This window comes from Polypterus senegalus, chromosome 1 (assembly GCF_016835505.1).
Source record: "Polypterus senegalus isolate Bchr_013 chromosome 1, ASM1683550v1, whole genome shotgun sequence".
Taxonomy (NCBI): Eukaryota; Metazoa; Chordata; class Cladistia; order Polypteriformes; family Polypteridae; genus Polypterus; species Polypterus senegalus.
Window position 1 is genome coordinate 42,092,035 of NC_053154.1, and position 21,258 is coordinate 42,113,292.

At 37.3% G+C, this 21,258-nt stretch overlaps 1 protein-coding gene across 1 annotated transcript in view; it reads right to left on the reverse strand.

Annotated features, from left to right (window-relative positions):
• Positions 1-14,558: 14,558 nt before the first annotated feature.
• The window catches only part of LOC120525599 (junctophilin-4-like), a 102,886-nt gene continuing 96,186 nt past the window's right edge, over positions 14,559-21,258 (reverse strand). The window contains exon 7 of the mRNA XM_039748025.1: positions 14,559-15,906. Coding sequence (XP_039603959.1) covers positions 15,829-15,906 — 78 coding nt within the window. The 3' untranslated portion in view covers positions 14,559-15,828. The remainder of the gene's footprint in view (positions 15,907-21,258) is intronic.

Here is a 21,258-nt window from a genome sequence, read left to right on the forward strand (position 1 = left end):
ATATATATATATAGCATAATACCCGAGCTTCGCAGCGGCAAAGTACTGCCTTAAAAGTTTAAGAAGAAAATTAAACCTTTTTAAACTGAGGGAAAATATGCCAATAATTATTTGTTAAGGATCTCTTTGTATACCACGTTGTGAGTTCGGCCCTCCGGTTGTAATATGACCAAGCTGTGCGCTGAGCTTACTCTTGAGCATGCAACGTACAGTTGGCCATGTGAACAGTAATCTTGTTTCAAATCTCACAGCTTGGATTGCTGCTGTCATAATCGGTTTGAGTTTCATGGTTTGTATATATATATATATATATATATATATATATATATATATATATATATATATATATATATATATATATACATACAGTGCATCCAGAAAGTATTCACAGCACATCACTTTTTCCACATTTTGTTATGTTACAGCCTTTTTCCAAAAGGGATTAAATTCATTTTTTCCCTCAGAATTCTACACATAACACCCCATAATGACAATGTGAAAAAAATTTACTTGAGATTTTTGCAAATTTACTAAAAATAAAAAAATTGAGAAAGCACATGTACATAAGTATTCACAGCCTTTGCCATGAAGCTCCAAATTGAGCACAGGTGCATCCTGTTTCCCCTGATCATCCTTGAGATGTTTCTGCACTTTAATTGGAGTCCACCTGTGGTAAATTCAGTTGATTGGACATGATTTGGAAAGGCACACACCTGTCTATAGAAGATCCCACAGTTGACAGTTCATGTCAGAGCACAAACAAACCATGAAGTCAAAGGAATTGTCTCGAGGCACAAATCTGGGGAAGGTTACAGAAAAATTTCTGCTGCTTTGAAGGTCCCAATGAGCACAGTGACCTCCATCATCCGTAAGTGGAAGAAGTTCAAAACCACCAGGACTCTTCCTAGAGCTGGCTGGCCATCTAAACTGAGTGATCGGGGGAGAAGGGCCTTAGTCAGGGAGGTGACCAAGAACCCGATGGTCACTCTGTCAGAGCTCCAGAGGTCCTATGAGGAGAGAAGAGAAACTTCCAGAAGGACAACCATCTCTGCAGCAATCCATCAATCAGGCCTGTATGGTAGAGCGGCCAGACGGAAGCCACTCCTTAGTAAAAGGCACATGGCAGCCCGCCTGGAATTTGCCAAAAGGCACCTGAAGGACTCTCAGTCCATGAGAAACAAAATTCTCTGGTCTGATGAGACAAAGATTAAACTCTTTGGTGTGAATGCCAGGTGTCACGTTTGGAGGAAACCAGGCACTGCTCATCACCAAGCCAATACCATTCCTACAGTGAAGCATGGTGGTGACAGCATCATGCTGTGAGGATGTTTTTCAGCGGCAGGAACTGGGAGACTAGTCAGGATAAAGGGAAAGATGACTGCAGCAATGTACAGAGACATCCTGGATGAAAACCTGCTCCAGAGCGCTCTTGACCTCAGAGTGGGGCGACGGTTCATCTTTCAGCAGGACAACAACCCTAAGCACACAGCCAAGATATCAAAGGAGTGGCTTCAGGACAACTCTGTGAATGTCCTTGAGTGGCCCAGCCAGAGCCCAGACTTGAATCTGATTGAACATCTCTGGAGAGATCTTAAAATGGCTGTGCACCGATGCTTCCCATCCAACCTGATGGAGCTTGAGAGGTGCTGCAAAGAGGAATGGGCAAAACTGGCCAAGGATAGGAGTGCCAAGCTTGTGGCATCATATTCAAAAAGACTTGAGGCTGTAATTGCTGTCAAAGGTGCATCGACAAAGTATTGAGCAAAGGCTGTGAATACTTAGGTACATGTGCTTTCTCAATTTTTTTTATTTTTAATAAATTTGCAAAAACCTCAAGTAAACTTTTTTCACGTTGTCATTATGGGGTGTTGTGTGTAGAATTCTGAGGAAAAAAATGAATTTAATCCATTTTGGAAGAAGGCTGTAACATAACAAAATGTGGAAAAAGTGATGCGCTGTGAATACTTTCCAGATGCACTGTATGTATGTATGTATATATATATATATATATATATATATATATATATATATACATACAGGTGCTGGTCATAAAATTAGAATATCATGACAAAGTTGATTTATTTCAGTAAAAGTGAAACTTGTACATTAGATTCATTCATTACACACAGACTTATGTATTTCTTTTTTTTTATTTGTCAGTTGTTGCTCCAAAGCTATGGATTGATCTTCTTTTGGATACTCAAACTGCACCCAATTTCCTCATTATTTTGAAAACACACCTTTTCATTAAATATTTTGAAACTGCTTAGCGTCTCTTCTACAGGATAGCTAACAAAGAGTTTAGGATACTGATGTGTAATTTAGTCTAGTTGCAGGTATAATTATGTAGACTTAGTACTGGTGGTACTACTAGTAGTAGTGGTGGTAGTGCTGCTGCTCCCACTATTCCCACTTCCATGTTTTTTTTTTTTTATTTTGTTCTCTGGTACTTTTGATGCTTGCAACTTCTAATCACTGTATGTGTTATAACTTGTTTTGTTTAAGTCACCTTGGATAAAGGCATCTGCTAAATACATTTTAAAAATACATATAATAATAATAGTAATAATAATGCAGATGGTGGTCCAGTGACTTACCATTAAACCATTTATGCTGTGTCTGTACCATCACAATATATATACGGAGGGTTGTGAAACGGTCCAAGATGGTGTTCACCATCCCTTCCCATAACACGTGTAGCCTAAATGAGGTTTTGTCTCCCACAGAAGTCTATCCTCGCTGCACCTGACACGGGGAACAAGCCTGGAAAGGTGGGCTGCCAGTCCATCACAGTGCCCTTTGATGCACTCTCATGGGGCCAGTTAACTTAACATGGGCCTTTGGAAAGCACTGGGAGAAGGTGCCGTCTCCACACAGATGAGGCCAGCATTCCAAGTCATGATCTGTGAGACTACTGTGCCGCCCAACGTAGTCGTACAAAACTGAGCAGAATGGTGCAAAATTAACCTGGAAGGAAAAACAAATGAGAGACGCACACGCACGCTGTATGTAACACAAGATTTCTTTATCTTTATTTCTGGCCTCATGCAGTAAAAAAATCACTTCTCAACACACAAGCTTACATGTTGCAGTTCTTATTATATTAGACAGTGTTCAGTTTAAAGTGATTTGTTGAGGAGTTTTTGCTTTTCTCTCTCTTTTATTGGACAGTACTAAGAAGTGCCAAGTATTGCCAATTTTCCTAAGCTATTCATTTGAAAGGCTGGTTCACATGATGCAGTAACATCTTGCGAGATGCAAGGCCGGTATACACACACAGGTAGAACTGATGTTCTGTTTCATGTATCGAGACCTGCACGAGCAGTAGGACCTCCATTAAGGCTCAGACAGGGACATTTTGGAAAGCTCAGCCAGTAAGTGAAGGCGGGAAAGTAACGGAGTGAGGCCACACTAGCAAAACTGAACACTGCTTATATCTCATAGAAAGAAGGTTCAGAATCATTTTAAATGCATAAAGTACAATATAGAGATAAAGAAGTAAACTGTTTTTTGTTTTTTTGTTTTTTTTTTCTCAATAACCTTTTACAGAAACAGTCCACAACTTAATGCAGTGTAAAAATAAACAAGATTTCTGGTCATATTTGTTCACATAATTAATTAGTTCAAAGTTGACAAGAAGAACAAGTTTTAAATATTCAGATTTAGAAAATCAACAGTCCAAAATTAGCACATGCAAGGAGCAGAAAGAAAGAGCAGGCACATAGCAAGTGCTGCAATGCACTCTTGAACCCAGGGCCACATGAACACCCATCTATCCATCCATCCATCCCCACTGCCAACTTCCCCCTCGCCAGCATGAGGGGAGACTGAAGGTTGTCCTTGCTGCCATTGCAAACACCTACACTGTCACCCTAATAATCAGGAGGCCAGTCGGATGGAGTTCATGTTGTCACTTTAATGGATGGGGTATAAAGCCAGCATCAGAGATGGAAACCAAAATGGTTATGAAGAGAACGTTCAAGCACAGGGACTCTCAGCCAGGACCATAAAATGGGTTGCAAGCTGGGAGACCACAGTTTAATGCCAAGGTGCTTTCCAGTGCCCAGTTCATTTACTGAAAAATGAACACTAAGTGAAAGAAATACTGAAATTGAAACAGCAGTCTGATGGCCAAAATCATCATCTACAAGTCTGCTAATGATTCTTGCCAGTGAATTGTGCCAACTGTCCCTCGCTCTTACTTCAAATACTGTCACCTAACATATGGCAAATACACTTGAAATAAGTCGTCCACTTTGCTATCTTTCATCCTGTTAATCCACTGCAAGTTTATAGAAGAGCCAAGTCCATTAGTACACTGAGTGATACGGGCACACGGTTAAGGAGCTCCTGCTTTCGCAGTCTGTTCGCCTACTAGTTTAGATAGTGGCTCAACTTGCATGGTTGATGGAGTAGAAAACGATTCATCACACAGATCTTCCACAAATTATCCCCTCACTCCAGCTTATTCCTAAACTTTGTTACTTTCTGCAAATTAAATGTATTGTGGTGCTTTTTGTGGGAATTTTCTACATTTAAAAGAAAAATGCTTTTTTTTTTCCTTTGGCCATCATCTAGGTCAGGGGTGTCTAACTCCAGTCCTGGTGTATCGTAGTGGCTGTAGGTTTTCATTCTAACCATCTTCTTAATTAGTGAGCCATTTTAGCTACTAATTAACTTGTTTTGCCTTAGTTTTAATTGACGTGACTCAGACCCCTTAGTTGTTTCTTTTTCCTTAATGAGCAGCCAAACAATAATGAGACACAAACCAAGCTGCCACATGACCAGCTCACCTGAAAATAAAGAAAGGTGAAGGTCTCGGTCATGTTGGGTCTGCTCAGGTCACCAAAACATCTCAACAGTGGTTTTAGAAGAAACAGAAAATCAACAGTCTGCTGTGGCAGAGCAGCAACAAGTCCTGATATTCAATGACAGCTTTAATTAACAGCATGAATTGGCTTTTCATTAACAAACTGGTTGGAGTGAAATTGGTTGGAGTTTGATGTTGCGATTCAGCTGGTCATCTTTTGGCTTGTTTCACATCTCATTTCTGTTTGGCTGCCATTTAATGAAGAAATTAATCAATTCAGAGGAATGAATCCTTAAAAACAGGGCTATTAAAATGAAGGGAAAAGGAGGTAATTAGCAGCTTACTGATTAGGAAAAGGTTAGAATGAAAACCTGCAGCCACAGCGGCCCACCAGGACCGGAGTTTGACTCTCCTGATGTTGGTGATGCTGTGTTTCATGTCGGAGCATTTCACTGTGCGTGCTTCAATTAATGCAGAATCACCGTGGCCTGTTCAAGGGTGGAGGAAAACTGCGTTTGTGCTTTATGTAAAATATGAAAGAAGTCTTCTTTTAAAAAAAATAAACAATTGGCTGTCTTTATAGATTAGGTGTCCATAATTATGCTGTACTTACCATGTAATTATTACCTGTGTTATTACCTTGTACTTACTGTGTAATAAAATGTAATGCTATAATTAAGTACTCAATTGTAATTGTTATTTGACAATTTCTATAAGTACGCATATATATAAATTGTGAAATAACAATTACAATTGACTACTTAATTGTACTGTTACACTGTATTACACAGTAAGTACAAGGTAATAGCACCTAGTGACTCTGTAATTATACAGGTAAGCACAGCGTAATTATGGACACCTAATCTAAAGTGATAGCCAATAATTATTTGAAATTTCAGGTTTCTGACTTTAGGCAATGGTTTCTGGTTTGTACTTTAAATGAAGGTTTGCTTTGTCATTTTACCCCAACTATGATTCCTGTCTAGTAAGTATTTATGTCACTCCAGTTGAACACGGCGCCAGAGAGAGGTGACGTGTTGGATGTTGATTAGCTCATACATGTATGAATTTCACCATACTCTGTATGCATGACAATAAGGAGCCTATGAATTATTAGAAAACAATTCCATCAGATATTGTAAACTGCCCCCAGTTCATAGCATCATATAAATGCATTCATAAAATCTTGCAAGACGCCTGCTGACGTCATTTTGTTTGCCACTCTTTAATCTCCTTCTCTGTTGTCCTCCTTGAGCCCAGCATTTCAGTCAGCATCAAGCTTGAACTGCAAGTCTTCCATCCTATCAACCTGTGGACCTTTTCCTCTACAATGACTAAATAAAGGCAGCTCTGGCAGTAGTGGCACCAGTTAACAGAACCTGCCCACCCTGCACTTCATAAAGTTATTGAAGCTGCTAACATCATGAAGCATCTAAGTAATAGTTCAGTACATTCGAATCCCAAGGCTCATGGCAGCTGTCAAGGAATTCTAAGCTGCAAAGACAGACAGATAATATTGCTTCTACAACAAATAAATACCATATAGGATGTTAAATATTGGGTGAATAAACCATAAGCAGTTTCCAAGTAAAATTCTTAAAATGCATCAAAACATAAAGCTCAACTAATATCACAACAAAACCTACTAAGAAGTCAGGACTCTGCTGATTTGGGTGTTTATATGTCAGCTTTCTTGTAAATTTTAAATTCAGCAATCTGCAATAACTACAAAGAACATTACCAAATACAGTATATACTCTGTATGATAATGACTAAGTAGGAGGTCTTGTATCTACGAAAAAGCTGGTCTAAACGCAAAACACCAATTGGCACCAAAATGGTAAATCAGAACACCCTTAAACACTTGAAACATCTCCACAGACTGCAAACCAAAACACGTAAAAATAATCTTCTGAGGCGACTTCATTCAACCTCTGTGTCATCACCTCACCCAAATGTCACAATGATACACTGGGATCAAGCAGTGGTGTCCACGGCCCAGCAAGGGCCTGCCCAACACAAGTGCATTGCCGACTTTCACCACCACACTAGTCCAAGGGGGTTCTGCTTAAGCTTTATAACACACTAGTGAGGCCTTATCTGGAGTACTGTGTGCAGTTTTGGCCTCCAGCCTACAAAAAGGACATAACAGCACTAGAGAAAGTCCTGAGCAGAGTGACTAGGCTGATTCCAGGGCTACAGGGGATGAATTATGAGGAAAGATTAAAAGAGCTGAGCCTATACTGTTTAAGCAAAAGAAGATTAAAAGGTGACATGACTGAAGTGTTTAAAATTATGAAGGTAATCAGTACAGTGGATCGAGCTCATCAAGAACACGGGGACACAGTTGGAAACTTGTTAAGGGTAAATTTCATACAAACATTAGGAAGTTTTTCTTTACATAGAGAACCATAGACACTTGGAATAAGCTACCAAGTAGTGTGGTTGACAGTAAGATTTTAGGGACTTTCAAAACTCAACAATGTTTTTTTGGAAGAAATAAGTGGATAGGACTGGCGAGCTTTGTTGGGCCGAATGGCCTGTTCTTGTCCAGATTGTTCTTTGTACTGATCTCAGGATGGGATGTGTCCACTGATCAAGACGTCACATTAAAACTGCAAACACTTCACTGTATAATAACTGCACACATACAGGAACTAGGCAGGCACATGTCTAAATACTCATTTTTGCAGCAAACTTCACATTTACAACTATATAAAAGAAAAATATCTAGGCATATCGGAAAATTGCTATATTCTCTTTTTAATTAGTATATTTACTCAGTGTACTTGGCAAATTAATTGAAAATGACTCCTCGGATAATTCAGAATATCAAGAATAACATATATGTTGTATTTAAACTGAATAAGGTTAATAGCAATATGGGTTTGTGAAGCTCACTTACATAAAAACAGAACTCAACGAAATGAACAAAGCGAGCTCACTGAATGAAAAGGGGAGCAGACTTTTAGGCAGAAACACAGAGCACAGGCCAAGGCAATTCGGCCGCACTGCATTTCATATGTTTGCTAAGAGCTGAAGTAGATTCTCTAACTGCTCTTATGTCTAACACTTCGTAATAACTTTGGTCTGAAATTAACCTGTAGAAAATATCCAGCTATGTCTGCGTGTTACAGTTGAAGGGCTCACTCTAAAGTCTTGATTCACTGTACTAATTCCTTTTGTAATTTTAAACAATTCAATCATGTCACTTCTTTATCTGTTTTCCAATAAAAAAAATCAATGTAGTAATAAAATAGTTACCCGTGGGTTTTGTTTTTTAGAGGCTTATTTATTATTATTATTTAGAGGTTTCTAATCATTTAGTTTGTTTTGACACAATGTAACTTTTATTTCAGTTCACACCGTTCTTTTGTTTATGTGGCATGTGAGATATGCCGCATGACTGTGATTGTTGTATTTATGACAGTGAAGAAAGTTGATGCAGTTTCTTTTCCAAGTAAACCAAGTCCTTAAGTTGCATTACGATTCTGAACTCCTTCTGTCTTGAGTCAGACTCCTGTTTTTGTCCATGTGTTTTGTTTGCCTGAATACTTTTCGATCTTTCCATTTTTGACCTGGCCTGCCTTTTAACTAAGATTCTTATATTATCTGCTGGTCAAATCTCTTACTCACAATAATCCCTGAGACACTGTCTCACAACATTCAGCTCCTTCAATCTCTCCTCAAAGCTCACACTTCTAGGTCCTGGAATCAGCCTGGTTGTTCTTTCTGGAACTTTCTCTAGTGCTGCTTTGTCTGTTTTGTAATATCTAGACATAAACAACACACATCACTCCATGTAAGGCCTCACTAGTGCCAAATGTAGCTTAAGTACACCTTCTGTTGAATTGTATTCCACGCATTAGTAGGCGCTATATAACCCAACATCCTGCTAACCTTCTTAATCACATCTTTACAACATCTGGGTGTAAAAAGTGATAAGTCCTCTACAACTCTTAGGTCCTACTCTTAAGGTGTATCTTCAAGTTTCAAAGCCCCCATTGTAAATTCAAATCTAACGTTTTTCTATGAGTAATACATTCAGTTACATTTCATCCCATCTGGCCCAAACATGTCCAGTGTTGAATTCTGCTCTGGTCCATCTCTAATGATTCAGCTGAGTATCTGCCATTCCACCTAGTTTGGTATCATCTGCAAATTCAACCAGCTTCTTATTTATTTTCTAATGAAAATCAAAGAGTATTTTCTTATCAAGACTAGTGAAGCATAATTTCTTTGTGGTGCTTTGGACACATCATCTTATCAATGGGATTCATTTTAGTCTTGGTTTATAAAAGACCATGTTAGGAGGAGAGAGTGAGTTTGTTACTCACAGTGTGTGTTATACTTTTTCACTTCCTCCTTTATTCAGTTCTATTTTTTATTTTCATTTTATTGAATTTATTAAAAGCAAGTAACATTCCACACAATCAAATGAAACTTGACAAAACTAAATTCAATTAAACCCGCCCCCCCTAGAAAAAGAGAGGAAGGCCAACAGCCAGAGTAAAACTTTAAGAGCAGAAAAGGGGGAAGAGAATCCTTCTTCTAAATTTAAATACTTAATCTAAAATGTTATTGATTAGATCCTGCCAGGTTTTAAAAAAATTTTGAACAGATCCTCTAAATGAGATTTTTTCCACTTTTAAATAGTATAGATCATCAGTTACCCAATGAGTTATAACAGGTAGGGTGGCATTCTTCCAGTCGAGCAAGATAAGTCTGCGTGCCAATAGTGAAGTAAAGGCAATTACAGTTTGTTTGTCCTTCTCCACTTTAATTCCATCTAGGAGTACACTAAACAGAAGCTGTTATTGGATTAGGAGGGATTGTGACGCCAAGGTTGTGTGAAAGACATTTAAAGATTTTGGTCCAGAATGATGTTAATTTTGTGCACGTCCAAAACATGTGACCCAGTGAGGCTGGAACTTGATTGCAATGTTCTCAGGTTGGATGTTGCCGTGGAAAAATTTTGGACAATTTTAAATGAGATAGATGTGCTCAATAAAAGATTTTAATTTGAACAATTGCATGCTTTGTGTATATGGAGCTTGAGTGAATTCTGTGCATGGCTGCCTTCCACTCCTTTTCTAAAATGTTAAATAAGAGATCTTTTCCCCTGGACTTTGGGATCTTTGATAGGATGGAACTTTAAAATGTTCTTATATGTTATAGAAATGCTGTCTGAGTCCTCAAGACTGATAAATATTTCTTCCAAAATAGAAGTAGGTGGGAGGTGAGGAAAATTGGGCAGATTTTGTTTGGCAAAGTTTCTAATTTGGAAATAGTGGAAAAAATTTGTTTATGGGAAGCTAAATTTGGAGTGTAATTGTTTGCAGGATGCAAAGACATTATTTATGTACAAATCTAGAAGTGATTTAATCCTGTACATTTCCTAAACATTTAAAACTACGTAAGTATGAGGGGGTGGAAAACGGTGATTATTGTGCAGATGAGCCAATTTGGTTCTATTAAATGCATTATTATTCATCGTTTAATGAGGTATACTCCCAACTGCTAATGCATTCACTGTCAAAATCCTTGTCAAACAGATAAATATAAGAAATGATCATAAATCATTCTGCACACCCACAATAGCTGAAAGTTTTCATGCAATTCCAGTCAATCTGACGATTAAAGAAAAACATAAATTAATTACATATTTTTGAACAAGAATGTCTTGATTTGCGTGATTTTCATTTTGTGTGTTGTTCTTCTAATAAAATGTAAGCACAGATTTATCGTACTGATACATTTTCTGCTTTCACTGTAGCCTCTTTACTTTAGAGTTAGACGACTTCTGTGTAAAATAATTTATTTAGACAGATCATTTATTTATAAAAAGGAATGTCATTTGGGATGACCAGGCATCAGTATGAAAAATCGGAGTATGATTTAGTGATTCCCATTGGTGTCTGCTCACCCCAATAACATTCCTTTTAGCAAACTAATGATTTAACCGAAAATGAACAGAACTGATTCCGTCCTATGATTTCAAAAACAGTACACGTCTCGGTGGGTATTGTGGAGGAAGCTAAAATCCATGTAACTGAATTGTTTTGCATGTAGGAGAAGGCAAACAATTTGTTAAGCAATAGGTTTTATCACAACAGTGGCAAAGTGTTGCATGTTAGTCAAATATGCAAGTGAAAATTTCACTGTACTCTGTGTAATCATAAATTGAATTTGGCCAAAATAGCTGCCAATTATTACACTGGGTTAAATTAAAGCCTACAGCCACTACTTCAATGTAGAACTATGCTTTCCCATATCAATAAAGACTATGCTGTCATGAAGTAGTTTCTTTTCTAGCCGTTTGCTGTCCTCCACACACACAGATGGACATCAGTCATGGTATTGGGATACCTTCAGCATGACATGCAAATCTGTCAGAACACAAAGCTGACATTTTTCAAGTCATGACATAACAGTCTTATATATAGATTATGATAATTCTAAAAATGTACTCTTAACATCACACAGTGCATTACCCAGTAAGCATAGACTGTTTTAAAATACACATAATATATATTTTGATCTACTAGTCTGTAGCAGGCAGTAAAGAGCTTTGATAAGTCAAAAGAATTGTACATTTGTTTATCATACTAACTTTTTTGTAGGACACTATGAAACTACTCACATTTGTAATAATAGCTGAGTTGTGTAGTGGAAAGAAAAAATGGTAATATCTAGTATAATAAATATTGTTGTAGATTGCCTTGATCAAATATGTATGAGCTATACTTTTTATTTTAATTTTAAAATGTGAAATTAATGTCTAACAATATCCAAATTTAAAATGCATGGGAAGTTGATAAGCCAGTTGTTGCTGTGGCACATGTATGACCCTGCTAGTTCAGATAAGAACCTTTGTTAAGCGTCAGACTTGGGTTTTGAAGGCTTTGCATCGATCTGATTGTAAGAGACTAGCCAGCTAGCCTGGGCAGATACAGGTTTTCGACATGACAGGGCATGGACAGGCCTCAGTTGGAATGAGGCCTGAGCCTGACTAGGCGGAGTCATTGGGAATTACACACCTACTAATTCAAGGCATGTGTCAAGAAGATACAGGATTTCTTCAAATTAAGGGTAATGTAGAGGCCTAGTCTCTCTCTCTCTCTTTTTGTGCCATTTTCCATTCACTGAGTGGGCTAGACCATCTCATCTCACTGAGCGGGCTGGACCATCTCATCTCACTGAGCGGGCTGGACCATCTCATCTCTCTTAGTGGCCATAATCAGACAAGCCATGCTGCCTGTTTCTGACATACCATCTGAGGACCATGACAGACCATATCGGAACAGAGGCCAATCAACATAATAAGAAAAAGAGACACCTGGTAGCCTATTATCATGTTGTATTATTTTACCAACATTCATAGGACATATTATTTATAATGCATGAATAGATCTACAACTTTCTCTCCTGTCTTATCTAATTTCCTGTGGTTAGAAAAGGACACGTATCCCTGAGAATGTGGTAAGAGTTCGGGATTTGAATCATTTTGTTCAGGTGTACGTCATAAAGAGTATAAAGGGAGAACAGAGTTGCCCTAGAACCCTACTAGAACAAAACAGTGGATGACCCTTTGTTGGGCATTATCTGTGACATATCACTCTGATGACTGTGCCATCAACTTGTACAGTTGAGTCACTTTCAGCATCTTGCTATACTCCTATCACTTAAGAATTATGTAGTTGATAACATTTTGCTATTCCTAAATTACATATTACCATGATTAATTTGTTTTTTCTATGAAAAAAAATGAATGTTATAATATTGGAGAACTTAGGTAATGTGAAACAGCTGATCATGTATTTTCTGAAACAAAAGGGAAATTAGAATTTAGAATGCATTCCATTTGGTGCTGGTAATAGCTGAGGAATTCAGACTGAATTTTACATACTAATGGATCTACTGTATTCTTCTATAAAGAAACTGATATATGCAAGCAGCTGCTAACAAGAAAGCTGAGCTCATGTTATGTGTGGAAAAACACCTAACGTAGAAACTGTTTGAAAAATGCTTACAATCAAGGCAGAGCACAAGCAGTGTGTGGACGTTAAGAGCCTACCATTTATTTTTTTTTTTACATAATCTCACTTCAGGCGCCATCTTCCTGTGACCCTGAGCTGGACAATCACTTTAGAAAATGGACAGATATATGGATGTATGGATAATCAGGGTCCATATTTTATTATACTTTATAAACTATTTTAGGCCTTCAATGATTGCAATATATGGAGAATACAGAGAGGCAGCGATGTTTATTCATACTTTTAGTTGCTGTTGAAAATATTTTTAATGCATAGATTCATTATTTATGTGCCGTGGCTAAATTTCACCAGAGTTTAGTTAGCTCAAAAAATCTTAGTTTTACACAATATTCTTTTACCAACTCTGTATACACCATTGTCGCATAATATGCTTCTAGTGTTTCCATCATGAAAAAGATTTTAATTTAAAAAAAAAAAAAAAAAAGTAAAATGACAACAAAATTAGTGATTTAGGCCACTGTGTTTATATCGTATGATTTTTGGTGCTTCGCGAAGTAACATATCGGTACAATAAACTGTGGATCCAGTTTGCAATAATTGTCTGAGCTGTACATGGGGAAGGGTCGGGGAAGGTGTCTTGTGGAGCTGGGTTCCATCATGCTTCCTGCTGCACCCTGCATGCAGGCACACAAAGATCATAGACATCAGTTTGTTTGTTTCTTAGAAAGCATTCAGAAAATATTTAAATGCAGCTTTAAACTTTTCTTTTTGTTAAAAATGATACCATTTATGATTCAAATTTTCCAAAATTAAGACTAGAATACCATCATCATGCAACACAACGAAGCTTCTGGAAGAACAATAAATCTAAAATGATGATGAGAGAGATTGGAATGAAGGGTATCCAGATTGGAGTGAGTATTAAGACTTAACATTCTGGTCTATAGTCCCCTGAGTCTAAAACAGCTTTTGAGCTCTTGCTTCATAATCCAAGGGTCAAAAATAATCCTAACCTCAAATATCTACTTTGAAAACAGCTCCTGAGTCTAAAACAGCCCTCGTTTTTATGATGCCAGGTTTAAAATGGCCCCTGAGCCTATTAAAATATTCTTGAAGGTTTGCAGACCCAGCTGAGGGAGCTGGCCAGAGGGTAATTAAATATGTCAACTGATATATTAAGATTGGTCTTTTTTAAAGTATTATTGAGAAAGTTTTAACTTAAATATGGACTTTAGAAGAGCAATGTACATCTGGAAAAGCAGATGACTTGCAATTCAACTCTGCTGAAGTGTCAATTGAGTCAGTACAACAGCAATCAAGAGGCCAATGACTCACTTTTCAGCATGTGGAAAAGACTCATATTTAGACCAGAGTTGTCATTACTAAAAATGTTATTGTTCTTCAGCAGCCTGGGATGACATTTTCCCTTCCAGCATGCTTTAATCAGGGGTTGGCGATGAGGCAAGTGTGCCTACTGCGTGTTGTACCTGAAGAAGCAAATGTCCACAATGTACACCTTGACCAGTTTATCTATCATGAGAAAATGGCAAATGAAATGATGCCTAAACATTTCCTTATCTAACACAGAATCTGAATGCCTAATAACAGTTAGGAGAGCAAAAAAGAACTGTGGCAATCTATTTTTTGTATTACAAATAAAAAATGAGAAACACAAATTAAAAATAAATAAATCAATAACATAATAAATTAAGGGAAATAAAACCTGTTCTAGAAATATAGTAAGCCCTTCATTTGTAAACGTTATAAACAATTCACAGGAAATCCTACTGGTACTTGTCCCATGAAATGCAGCTGGCTTCTCTCTGAAGCCCCTCTGTTTCTTATCATATCTTCAGCATCTTTTATTCTTGAATTATGTTACTGTACTGTGAAATAATGTTGTATGCCTGTAGATCCCTGGTGCAAACAAATTTCTCTTTTGGGAGAATAAACCTTTCTACACCTATCACTTTATCTAATCCATTCATATTTTTAGAAGTCCATCATGTCTTAAAATTCACATTCTCAGGATATCTAGAATATTGTCACAGAGTCAAAGACTCAGATAGGGGATCTCAGTCTCGTATAGAGGGAAACCTCAAAGACTGTCCCATATATTATTTAATACAGATCAATGAAAATCCCCAAATCTCCAGTGAGTCAGGGGCAGTTTTTGTGGGGACACCATCCCTTCCTCATATGTTTCAGGAAGGCAGAAAAAGGTGCAATCTCCTAATACATGGCACAATGCACAATGAATGGCCCATTATGTATAATAGGAACTCTAGAAAGAAGTTTATGTGGAGCTAGCTAAGTCTTTGTTTTGGATGATAAGCCTCAGCTCTCTTTTTTATAGGGCAGCAGAGATAGCCCGAGACACGGTACTGGGTTCTTAATCTGAGATGCACAAACACTCTGAGGCTACAAAAGGGAGAAACACTCCATTGGGTCACAGAGTTACAGTGCATGATACACAGAGACCAGAGACTCCCAAGGCTCAGTCCTCTAATACTTAACAGGGACATCAGAACAAAAGCTTGCTCTGTTTTATACATTTTTTAAAATTATGGGTACAGCTGAAGACTGGGTTCACATTAAGTTGCCATTGCAAGATCTCAGAACTGATCCTTCCAGTGTGACATCCATATAAAAAGGTCAACCTACAAAATGGGATGTCAGCAAAACAATGCCCCAGTGGCAGGTAGGAAAAACAGCCAGAGTAGAAAGTGAGGGAGTGTGAGAGTCTGCGGAGGTCCACAAGGGGCCAGTAAGTGATTTCCCTCATAATCTGCAAAAAAATTAAACAAAGTAAACCTACTGACTGCTGCTTAAATCTGTGTTGGGTACTAGTACACCTAGGGGCCACCTCTGTGATATTATATACACACACTCATATCAAATAGTGTGTGAATATTTGTGTGTTTGTGTATGTACGTGGACAACAGCAGACAGAAGTAATCATCTAAAATCATGCAAAAACCAGGCAGCCTCCCTTAAAGTTGCTCAAGTTGCTCTTCATTAGGTAAACAGAGTAGAGAACAAATATGCCAGTCCAATATCGAAGAGAAAGATGGCTACCACGACCATGGGGCTCACCTGTTAATAAAAAAAGACAAAAAGAAAACAGTTCAGTAAATAATACCTAAATGTTTAATAATTTATATTTAAGCATGTAATAAATCATGTAGCATAATATATCATCACAAGGAACTTTCATGCCTATCTGCTCAGAGCCTCATGTTTTATCCCTTACTTAAGACACTGGTCTCAAAACAAAATAATAAATTTCACCCAGTTCAAAGATAGACCAAAGGTAAATACGCTGGTACTTGGATGTGTGTGTGTGTGTTTGTGACTATCTTACTTAAAATGCCTAAGTATTAATATGTAAGCAAACTTCACATGTTGATTAAAGTTAATTTTTGTTAAAGCACTTGTTTTAAAACATGCAAGGTTGTGTATACTGTATGCCATGAAAAGTCCTGAACGAATTAAAACAAGAAACAAACAGGAATACTGCAAACAACCATCAACAGGGGCCAGAAGGCTGGAGAAAATATGACTAATTACTTAGCATTACAGTGCAAATCGAACGTTTACATGGGACAGAATTAACAAAAAATGTTATGTTCAAACAGCAATCCATACAGTATGTGTGATTACATTCCTTAATGTACAATGGGTGACAGATGACCACTCCATACAACAATGGAATGAAGATTCTGCATTAGCTAAGTGTATAGCTATCTACAGTTGTGCTTGAAAGTTTGTGAACCCTTTAGAATTTTCTATATTTATGCATAAATATGACCTAAAACATCATCAGATATTCACTCAAGTCCTAAAAGTAGATAAAGAGAAACCAGTTAAACAAATGAGACAAAAATATTATACTTGGTCATTTATTTATTAAGGAAAATGATCGAATATTACATATTTGTGAGTAGCAAAAGTATGTGAACCTTTGCTTTCAGTATCTGGTTTGACCCCTCTTTGCAGCAATAACTGCAAATAAACTTTTCTGGTAACTTTTGATCATTCCTGCATACCGGCTTGGAGGAATTTTAGCCCATTCCTCCGTACAGAACAGCTTCAACTCTGGGATGTTGGTGGGTTTCCTAACATTAACTGCTCGCTTCAGGTCCTTCCACAACATTTCGATTGGATTAAAGGTCAGGACTTGACTTGGCCATTCCAAAACATTAACTTTATTCTTCTTTAACCATTCTTTGGTAGAACGACTTGTGTGCTTAGGGTCGTTGTCTTACTGCATGACCCACCTTCTCTTGAGATTCAGTTCATGGACAGATGTCCTGACATTTTCCTTTAGAATTCTCTGATATAATTCAAAATTCATTGTTCCGTCAATAAAGGCAAGCCGTCCTGGCCCAGATTCAGCAAAAGAGGCCCAAACCATGATACTACCACCACCATGTTTCACAGATGGGATAAGGTTCTTATGCTGAAATGCAGTGTTTTCCTTTCTCCAAACATAGTGCTTTTCATTTAAACCAAAAAGTAATATTTTGGTCTCATTTGTCCACAAAACATTTTTCCAATAGCCTTCTGGTTTGTCCACGTGATCTTTAGCAAACTGCAGACGAGCAGCAATGTTTTTTTTGGAGAGCAGTGGCTTTCTCCTTGCAACCCTGCCATGCACACCATTGTTGTTCAGTGTTCTCCTGATGGTGGACTCATGAACATGAACATCAGGCAATGTGAGAGAGGCCTTCAGTTGCTTAGAAGTTACCCTGGGGTCCTTTGTGACCTCGCCGACTATTACACGCCTTGATCTTGGAGTGATCTTTGCTGGTCAAACACTATAGGGGAGGGTAACAATGGTCTTGAATGTCCTCCATTTGTACACAATCTGTCTGACTGTGGATTGGTGGAGTCCAAACTCTTTAGAGATGGTTTTGTAACCTTTTCCAGCCTGATGAGCACCTTTTTCTGAAGTCCTCAGAAATCTCCTTTGTTCGTGCCACGATAACTGAGCAGCCTTTGATAGATCCCTGTTCTTTAAATAACACAGGGTGCCCACTCACACCTGATTGTCATCCCATTTTGAAAACACCTGACTCTAATTTCACCTTCAAACTAACTGCTAATCCTAGAGGTTCACATACTTTTGCCACTCACAAATATGTAATATTCGATAATTTTCCTCAATAAATAAATTACCAAGTATAATATTTTTGTCTCATTTGTTTAACTGGTTTCTCTTTATCTACTTTTAGGACTTGAGTGAATATCTATTGATGTTTTAGGTCATATTTATGCATAAATATAGAAAATTGTAAAGGGTTCACAAACTTTTAAGCACAACTGTATATATAAGCTTGAAAAATAGTTTTACACCCAAAATATCCATTCATCCATCCATTTTCAAACCTGGTTAATCTGATTTAGGATTGCAGGCATGGACATCGATCGGCTTATGCTCAGTGTTGTCATGATGTGAACCCTGAATTGGATTAAATGGATTTGAGAATGGTGTGATATATTGTAAAGAAGCTGGGACTGTAACAGATGCTGACACAAATCGCTTTCTGAAACCATTTGTCAAATATTACCTTGGTCGAGAAAAAAAAAATTGAGAGGTAATAAGAAAATTAATTTAAAGAAAGAAAGAAAGAACATCACAGCATAGTAAAAATGCAGTGTTATATTTTATCAGAATCAGAAAGAAAACAAGATGAACCACCTTCATCTAGTATGAGGTTCAAATTCTGTCAGACTTCATCCAGTGCAACAATTTTCTGCTCCACTTACCATTTGGTTTCCTTCATGTACCTTTATCTTCCTTATTTATTCTTTTATCAGCATTTATAGCTCTGATGTTTACAACATTCGTCTCCATAATACTATCTTAAATATCTTATTCCTGCTTTACCTTCTGTTGTTTGCACTTTTTTTTGCCTTCGTTTAGCAATTTTGACTTTACTTTTGCCATTACACTCTGTTCTGATAAAAAAAAAAACATAAATAAAGCAACTGTTTAAATTGCTCCACATTCCCAACATCTTCAGTGCTTTTTCCTCATTTTCTTCTTCCCTGTTGGTGTCCATATATATTTTTTATTCACATTGATCTGTATTCTTTATAACTGTAGGTTGATCAATCTGTGAATTCTTTACTCTGCCTCCACCGCCATGGCTTTACCTGTAAAATGAATGTGTTTTTTTCCTACTCTCATTGCTTTTTAAACATCCACCATTTCAGACATCATTATTTCTGGGTACAGTATACCACAAACAGTAATTGTGAAAGAAAGTGTTTTCAAATTGCACTGTACCAGATTTAGCAATGCATTTTCCTTCATGTGTACTTTTCCTTTTTTCTGTTTCATTTTTTAAAACGTTTTTCTTAAAATCTATGAAGTATATAAATTGCTTCTCCTAAAACTGAAGTATTCTTTTGTTCAAAATCTCATTTCACAAGTTCTACTTACTTTTCTTCCTCTCCAGACCTTGAAGCATTATGTTTGATGCTTTTCAATTGAAAACGATATTTAATAATGCACTCATTCTGTTCCATTGTATTTAATATGCTCAAGGCATTGAAAAAGGAAAGTTATTGACAGTTTGTCATTAAATTTTAAAGAAAGATAGATTTGGGTGTCATCAGCATAGCAGTGATGATCAATGTTATAGTTTGTTAGGATCGTACAAAGTGGCAACATGTACAAAGCAACATATAGTTAGGATGCTCCCTTGATGACTCCCACTAGTGGTGTACCAAGCACAACCCACTGGTAGAAGAACCAGGGGCAAATCCAGGATATGCTGCAGGAGGTAGATCTTTTAGCAGTCCTGTAAATATATATAAATTCTACAGGATGAACTGGAAAACACCATAGAACACCATATAGAAATTAAAGTGAAAAAATAATCACAGAAGAATGAAAAAAAAACTTTCAAATTTAAAAATATTGAGTAGTGAGGGATAATGCTGCATTATCCTTTTTGGTGAATGGCACAATGTATTCTTCCCAAGTCTGGCTGAAATATTTGCTGTTAAGGCAGAAAGTCAGCTCTTCCAAATCTGACACCCCAATTTTGTTCAGTTTTTGCTTCCCTACTGTCACACCCATAAAGTTTGAAATCCCATAATCAGTGTCCGGAACTAAACAATAGAGAGTAAGAATATCTCCCCACAATGTTTATATAACACAAGTATGATTAATGATACATCAACCAAGATCATATAAGATGTTCTAAAGTTTTCTGTAGATTTTGCAACATTTCTCAGTTAAATCCGCAGTGACTGTATTTTCACCTATTTAACACCCAGTGGACCAAATAGACCTACCAATTTAGATAGAAGTGAGTGGTCATCTGGTGTAAATAGGAAATTACCTCCTAAGCTGACAGAGATTTGATACTTTAATAAGAAATGGATCAGAACTCCACATGAGAGAACATCTGTACATGTCTGTAGTTTGACCAGGTGTTACTTATGCCCTGCACATCAATGAACACTAAAGGATGGTTCAGATGTAGTCATTCTTTTAAATGATGCTAAATCTTTATACACCAAATGATAAAAATGACACCTCAGAGATTCGGTCTAGGTTTAAACATACACATTATTTCACATCAACTCCCTTTTACCTTTAAGTGTGAAAAAGAAAACTATAAAAACATAGTGCCAATGGCAATTACTTTCCAAAGGTAGCAATGTTTAAGCTGAACTCATGTTAAATACAGTCACTGTACACTGTAGACTCCGTTCAGGTATGTAACACACGGATTCATCAGAAGGTCCACTCATGAATATCAGGCCTATCTGGAATCACCAATAGACCAAAGACATATCTTTGGGATATGGGTGGAAAACCCACACAGACATGGGGAAAATGTGTATACTCCACATACACAATCAATGATCAAGCACAGGATTAGAACCAAGGACACTAGATCAATGCAGCAGTGCTACCCACATACCCTACCTCTGCATGATGCCCACATACCATTTAATAACACAATTTATACTATTGCCGGCATGCTGAAAGCCTTGGATAGAAAATAAGAAAATACTTTGTAAAACTTCAGCATATAAATATAATAATGCAAGTAACATATTTTAGTAAATATATAGTTTTAGAGATGGTTATCTTCTGCATTTTGCCCATAATCTCAAACTGGTAAAATACAATGACTTGAAGTTGTCGTGTGGTTGGTTTCTGTGCCACGGCACTGCAGATTCCAGCAGTAGAAAAACATACCTACAGGAAACCGCTGCATGTGAAGCAATGGAATCAATGTAACTGAATACTGGAGTGTCCAGCAGGAGCAGAGATGGGAAACAGCAGCACTGAATAGTGAACAGGAGTATATACATTTTAATGATGCTCATACCTTTGATTTAACCAACTACAGTTACTGTTATGCTGCCAGAAATGTGCCATATATCTTAATCTCAGTCAAAACCATGAAGCAAATCAAA